Here is an 8,006-nt window from a genome sequence, read left to right on the forward strand (position 1 = left end):
GAGGAGTTTATATGATTTTCCTTTCTTCTACATTGTCTTCAGTTTATTAGTTTACATGACTCACTTCTAATAAGCTTATAGTATTCACTTGTCTCAAATTGATACGTGTTGGGACAAACGTTGGGTTGTGTTATATTTCCTTGTGAATATTTAAATGAAAACTTCAGAAGCAAGTCCGATATTTGGAAATTTAAACATATCCCCGTTAAATGGCAGAGGGTCTACACCAGTTATATATACTACAAACAATCACAAACAAAACACTTGGAACAACAACATAACACTCAACAAACAGCACACTACCTATATAATATATAAAATTTGGTGTGTTCATCAAGGATCGTTCGGTACTGCATTGGAACGGTCCTGGGGGTGCAACTAGTTTGTGTGAACGATCTCCTGCCGCACTTAAGTATTGCTTGACCATTTGAAGGTTGTAACCTAAACATTTATATATACAGATATGTTTTTTTTTTTTAAAAGTCTCACTTTTAGGCTGAATCCCATAATTATATCCATCTTTTTAATTAAGCTCGTCCATGTATAATTGAGATTCCAGAGTTGAAATGCTTAATAAGGCTTATATTTGTAAAGGATAATACTTTGAAAATTAAGACGAGTGGTGGGTTAATTTATTCGAAGACTCGTCTCAACTTCTGACAGCTAATATGGCGCTGCAACAGACCTTTTTGTGAAAGGTCAATTAACGCTGTTGGAAATTTATCAGAGATATATGCTCATAAAAGACATAAAATATGCTGTTATTCAACCGAAGGCAAATGTCTTCAAAAAAACTTTTATATAACGAGTTTTAACCATCTGCATAGCATAGATGAACATTTCATATTGTAACCAAATTCAAGAATCATTTAATATTTGTTTGGTTTGGGTTTTTTAACAAAAAAAAAAATCTTCAAAGGCCCAGTATGAAGTAACACTGTAACATCAATACATTGTTGGTTTACTCCTAATATTAACTTTTATGACGCGCTTTTGTTCGAGAAATAAGTGCAAGGAATTGTGTTCTGTTTACATTTTTGAGACTGTTCAAGTGCGGAGTATTTTATTGAACGAAAAGAATACGCATAATTGTCTAGGCTTGTCGTCGATTGGTGGAGCACACACTCAAATCAGTAATAAAAACACTAAGCGTGAAAGTATTGCACATATATTCAATAACAGGTCGCACATTTGTTACTTGTGGATCACAACCAATAATTATGGCCGTAACAAATTAAAGTGATGGGCTTTTATCGAATGGAAACTCCATACACAAGTACACTCTTGCGATTGTTATGCGTTGCTTGCGGCGTATAAATAAATGAAAGGAAAATGATTTTGTGCCGTGTTATGTAAAAATGCCTTATTCTGATAGTTGAATGCTTTTCAATTGAATTACGTCCTTACATATAAATGCATGCTCGTCTTTTTGTAAACTCAATGAACACCCCTGTGCTTTCAGCGCTCTGATTATTCAATAACTTATTGCACCGACAGGCTGAAACAAGCTAAATACATAACACCTCGTAATTTTCTAAAGCGGCTTTGTGTTCTAAACTGGTAAATTGCTACAAAGATTGTACTAATCCGAGTATGCACTTATTCATTGTTAAAACGTATGTTATTAATATTCGTACTTGAAACGTGAGCCTGATCACGTTATCTTCTAATGCTTAGACTCGCCACAAGCTATTGCATAATCATAAGAGATGTTATGTTTAAGTACATTTACAGTATGTTATCTCTAATTTTGGATTCTCGGTGTTTTTGACATAGCATGGATTGTTGAAAATGTTTGAGTTGACACTTCCACATGTGAGTCAAAGTGCTTATAATACTATAATACTATAAGACAATAATGTTGATGTATACCAACAAAGCTACAATATGTTGCTATGATCTGCGCAAAAGAACAAAAACAATTGGCATAATACAAAGTAGTAATCCAACTTATCCTTATTAAGTGCATTATCAAGCACGAAAGCTGTCACACTTTTCTTATAAAACCTTGGTCTACATGACAAAATTAATGGGTACACAAAGTTAAGGCCAGTATTAAATTGCGATTAATTCCTTATGCCGCATGTTGCTTTCTGACATCACTAATGTTAAGCCCTCTCGACACTGATGAAATCGAAAATTAGTTTATGAAGCAGGCGTTCTCGTCATGTAATAATTATAGACGACGAAAAACAGTCACGTTAGCTCTACAAGAAACATCGGTGGGTGCAGCACGGGTAAGGTTATATTAAATAGCTCTATGTATGTACCGACAGATATCAACCTTACAATCTCATTATATAATATCATTATCTTCAAATATCGTATAACACCGTAGCTTATTGGAACACTGTAGTATTAAACGACTTCTTTGTTGTTAAATCACCACAGTTTCTTTCCTCAAAACCCTTTTCTGAATAGTTAAAACTTTAAATTTCTAACACTTTCTTGACTTTACCTGCGTAGGTTTGAACCCAACAAAAAACAAAAACAAATTGTTATGCTTAAACTGTATTTGTGCAATTTCGGTATCATATAGTAAAATGATGATAAAATAAGTGTTTTCAGATGCATTACCGGGAAAGTTTTGGTCCAAAACATAAGCGAGTCACTTTAATTCCAGAATTCTAAGAATCTAAGACCTTTATCCCTCTTGTTTGAAATATAGAAGTACATACATAGAGGGACACTGAGCAGGCGGACGGACTTCATCAAAATTTCTTTATTACAATATAAAGAGGCATGTTGAGTTTTTTTTAGCTAACCCAAGGTCCTTGTTATGAGCGAGTTGGACCTAGTTCTGAATGAAGCGAACATAAGTAGGAGCAGGGTGACTTTTATACTGAGTACGTGACCACTTTTCAAAATATATCATTACATGGTGTCCTACAGGTATTTGGAGTTTGATGGAAATCGAATTAGAGAATATGGAAGGCTCAGGTCATGTGGAGGATAAATGGATTTAAGTAAATATATTATTCAATTTCTATAAATTTGACAGTGTGTAAGTGTAAGTGGACGGACCGTCGTATGGACGGACAGACGGAAAAAACAATACTCGCATGGCGATTAGCATACATACTTTTATTAAATTCTTGCAACAGCTGTGTTCAACATACATTTACGGTAATACCAGGTAATTTAACAATTCTCCATTGCAATATTATATAATATATATTGAAGAATATTTTTAATTTATTTGTTTTTACTTCGCAACTGATAACATGGCCATTTTCTTTTTAAAAAAAACAGCAATGTTGATTGTAAACATTCAAAAATGAAAATACTTCATCAAATAACGTTAAGTGCCAATCATAATCAAAATCAATACAAACACATGATGAATAAAAAACATGAATTTTTAGTGACAAACCTTTAACTAGTTACTAAATCATGCATTTATGAAAAATATCAATTACTAATAACAAGATTGTATCCGTGAATTTAATAGCTTAAATGGTTGGTGAATGCTAAAAGATTTACTGTGATCTACTATCTTTTCAAAAGGTAGAAATAACGTGTTTTTGCGTTTTCTTTCAAAATACACTTGGTTTCCTTCATAAGAACCATTGATTTTGACATTTATTCAGCCCTTTTGATATATTAAAACAATTGATTTAATTGTTGAAATATTTTTTATGGGAGTAAGAGTCTTTAGCTTCTATCATACGTACCAGGTAAATGAAATCTTTTCTGTAAATACGTGACGATACATTAACATATTAAACATATGAAGTATCAGATTTTTAACAAAATTATTTCATTCAAAAATTATTTTGCCATATGACGTGATATCATGTTTCTCTGGTTCAGTATAAATATAGGGGGTTCAGTGAAAAAAGAAAAAAACTATTAAAATGGTTTTAACATGTACTACTGGAAAAGGGACATTTATACAATCACGAAAAATTTTATTTGGTGAAAAAATTCCCAGTAGAAGCAAAGTTATAAGCATTTTAGTCCCTGAAAAATGGCACATTTTTGTAATTACAAGCTCTATATGACAACTGTATAAAAATGGCACCGTTTATTTGTGAAATCTTGCATTTCATTAAAATGAAATGCCCGTGTCAAGTCAGAGATATTGGAAAGTATACATATTCCGAAAGATTATGATGTATAGAATATTTTAGAAAATTGATAAAATTCAAAAATCCAAAATGGCGGACAAAATGGCGGACAAAATGGCCGCCGATGGTAAGGAAATAGCAACATACATTGGACTTTCATTAAAAAAAACAATTGTGACAACTAAATATGAATAAGAAAGTTTATATTTACTGATATGTTATGACATACGGAAAACTTTGAAAAATAATTACATGCAAAATATCCAATATGGCGGACAAAATGGCCGCCGCTGCATTATACAATATATTACATATTTACACATAAACTTTTGTATGTGCACTATGATGTTCAAAACATTATAATTTGATCACTGTGTATTTAGTTTATAGGTATAAATGGTTTATATGAGAATAATAGTTAAAGAGAATACATTTTTGTTGCAAATGTGGGTGTTTTTATCAGGCAATAGTTGAAAATGGATGGTGTTCATTGTTTCATTTATGTCTTATGTATGTTTCAAGTCTTTGTAAGCTTTAACTTAATTTACGTCCACTCAATGTTTATAAAGTATTTCCATTTTAAGATGTATCAATTATTATTATTGAAGTTAAACTGGTAATATTTGATAACTTACTAATTCTATATGTCACATACATGATATATACAGTGTGTAAACATTAAATCACATCAAATGATTGCATGTAATACATTTCAGTATTAAAGATCAGTAACAGAAGACATACCCAAAAAAGTTTTTTGTCTTTAGTAAACAAAACAGTTTTGTTGACATGTTTATATGTCCATAGCACTATAACAATGTCACAAAATAATAACGTCCCCTTTCTCAAAATCAACCAAAAGATTGTAAGAACTAAGCTCACCATCTTCATATTTGACCTGGTATGTAGAATTTAAACCATCTATATTAATAAGTTTTAAGATTTCACCATTAAACCATTCGATTTCATTTGAATCAGGAATGTTAAACTTTTGCTGAATGGACTTTCCAACGAACAGATGTGGTTCATCAATGAACTTAGGAAGTAGGTTTTTCTGCTGTTGAAGTTTCAGTTTATGTCTAGATGACTTAATTCTTAATTAGTATGGCTTTCTCTCTGCGTTTTAATTTTTTTGTTCAGATTTCTTATGGAATTTTTCTTAACCTTTTCATGTAACATTGAAATTTCATTGGTTGTTTTATCTAGCTGATCTGATATGTGTTGAAATGTCTGTTGCCATAACTCCAGTTCATGTTGCAAGTTGTGAGATTCTCTTTTATACTTCATGGCTTCTCCGTAGCGACCATTCATCATATCTAACAATTTCATCTGAATGTCAAGTTTTTTTCCATAATGTTCAATTTGAAAAGAAAGGTTTTCATTTGTATCTTCAACATGTTCTATTTCTCTCTTCAACTTGTGATTCTCCTGAACAACTTTCCTTGCAGCATCTTGCACTTGTCTTATTTGGCTTTCATCTGCAAGCGTTACATCTTCAGTGATCTTTTTTTCAGGGGCATGAAAACCCGATTGCAAAATAGAACGCAATTCACCATCCCGCTTTTGTTTTCTTAACTTCTGGCATTTCTGACTTAAACGAAACATCTTCACTCTGAGACATGATTCAGGTGATGATCGCAACACTTCAAACTCTTCTTGAATTTTTCTGACTGCAGCAGGCTGACTGTACTTCTCCCAGATTTCTAAAATTTCCTTGTTCAATGGTGGACCTAGAACAACAAAAAAATTTAGGTCAACAATGAATTTAACTAGCTGCAATTAAATGAAGATGTGAAGAAAGAACAAGCATATTTGTTGAATTTATATATTAAGAATATTAAGAATTGACCTATCAACCTAGTTTCTGACCCAATGTGACCTAGTTTAAAACTTATTAACCATTTCATTAATGAAAACATTCTGATTAAGTTTTATTAATATTGGACCAGATATATTGCCTTAAGTTTGTTCCCTATATTTTTCTAAGATTTGATCTTTTCACCAAGTTTTTGATCCCATGTGACTCACTTTAAAAATGTTGTAAAGACCTCATCAAGGAGAACATCACAGCTTTACCTTTTTGACAACTTAAAATAATCTGAAGAAATTAAAGAATGTCATAACTGTCAATCTGTGAGAGAGCATCTTGTCCTATAATCTAATTTAGTCTTTAACAGAAAATTACTCACAGAATAACATCAAATGTGGTACCGTGTATTTTTTCCCACTTATTAAAGGGGATCGCTCATGGTTTGACACAGAGACAGCGTGCTCAACTATTCCGCTGCTTTTCAGTGTAAGAATTGAAAAGTTAATGTTATCTAACTTCATTACTTTAATAGGTGAGATAGTTGGGGATACATATCCAAATTTCAATGCAATAAATGATGTATTTACTGAGATAATGACTTAAAGGTGCTTACATTCAAAACATAAACCAAAGTGTGACGCCGGCGCTAGGGTGAGTTGTATACTTATCCTTATTCTTCAAGCTACAAGACTCATGAATGTCTCTAGTGTGATTGATTGATTGACATTATCATGTTATGTTTTCAATATATTGCATTATGGTTAAAATATCCAACAAGTTGTTAATGAGTATCTGTGGCAGAGTGGTTATAATCCGTTATCTTACTATTAATTGACTGTACCAGCCTGGGTCCGCTCTCGACTAAAACCATATTGGCTGTTTATACTTTTTATTTATTCTGCAATTTCGGTACCAAAGAGTAAACTTATTTTAATATGTTTTCAGATGCATTACTGGGAGAACTAATTTTTGTTGCCACAACATGAGCAAGCCCCTTTATTAAAAATGTTTATTTCATCGAGATATAAAGATGTTTTGTTGCACAAGATTTCATATATCCGTACAACAACAAAAAATTCACATGGTTAAAAATAATTCATATATATACACTCTAATTGGTTTTTAATTGATAAATGAAGGCACTGATTTATTTTAGTTGAAAAAAATACCACTAGCTATATTTTATCCAAGAAATGCATTATGATGACAGATGTATAATCATATAAGAAAATTAAAATCAAACCATCAGGAACTCTTGAAAACGACATGCACACTGGAACTGAAAGAGAAATACACGAACCACAAAGCATCGAGTTCGTTAACTGTACTTATATCAAAATACAAACAACATGCACAAGATAATGAAACTAAATATAGCTTTCAATACCTCTTAATGTACGAACAGGTGTGTACATTGATAAAACATCAATTTTGAATTCAACTTCATGCAATAACAAAAACATTTGTTGACAGAGAACAGTACTGTGAAGTGCAGCACTGTCTACATAATAAACCATTCAGACATTCTTATATTGTTGAAAAGTGAAACAACTTGTCATTAATTCAACATTTTGACGACAATAAAATAAATGTTTTCCAAATTCCATACCTAATAATCCAATTTTACTACTTTGATCTTCTGACATATTCCTTTTAAACACCGATCGCCAGACCTGAAAAATACAACCACATGCTTTTAATATTACGGAACGTGAATTCATTTGGGTGGGGTAAACGTCAACGTGAAACGTAATCAAAACATTGCCGAATGGGGTTGGAAAATGAATTTTCCGACGTATAAAATACAGCGTAAAAAGTGAAATAACCGCATATTTTTGTTGGAAATATAATGTAGTGTTGGTATTTGATTGAACACTTTTGTTTATTAATATCTTACCTGTTGTTTCTCACTGTTTTCGCCTTCAATTAAACACCATTTCGTTGTTTGTTTACGCATTCGATTTGTTCAACTGTCAAAATCGAGATCTGAATATTCCCTTTCATTTGATTGGTCAACAATAAGAATTAACAGGGGAGAACACCTTCGGAAAATTGGTTATATAACACTAGTATTCAACAGCGAGATAAAAATCGTGACCGGGCGAGCGAGGTCGCGGTGCAGTAGC

At 32.1% G+C, this 8,006-nt stretch overlaps 1 protein-coding gene across 1 annotated transcript; it reads right to left on the bottom strand.

Moving 5' to 3' along the window:
* Window positions 1-4,803: 4,803 nt before the first annotated feature.
* LOC128240478 (uncharacterized) lies at window positions 4,804-7,837 on the bottom strand. Its single transcript, XM_052957122.1, has 3 exons — window positions 7,778-7,837; window positions 7,490-7,553; window positions 4,804-5,800 (listed from the first exon to the last, which is right to left on the bottom strand). Exons 1-3 carry the CDS (start codon window positions 7,835-7,837, stop codon window positions 5,166-5,168), a joined length of 759 nt encoding a protein of 252 aa, XP_052813082.1. The 3' UTR covers window positions 4,804-5,165.
* Between the last annotated feature and the right edge of the window lie 169 nt (window positions 7,838-8,006).

Source organism: Mya arenaria, chromosome 7 (genome assembly GCF_026914265.1).
Source record: "Mya arenaria isolate MELC-2E11 chromosome 7, ASM2691426v1".
Classification (NCBI taxonomy): Eukaryota; Metazoa; Mollusca; class Bivalvia; order Myida; family Myidae; genus Mya; species Mya arenaria.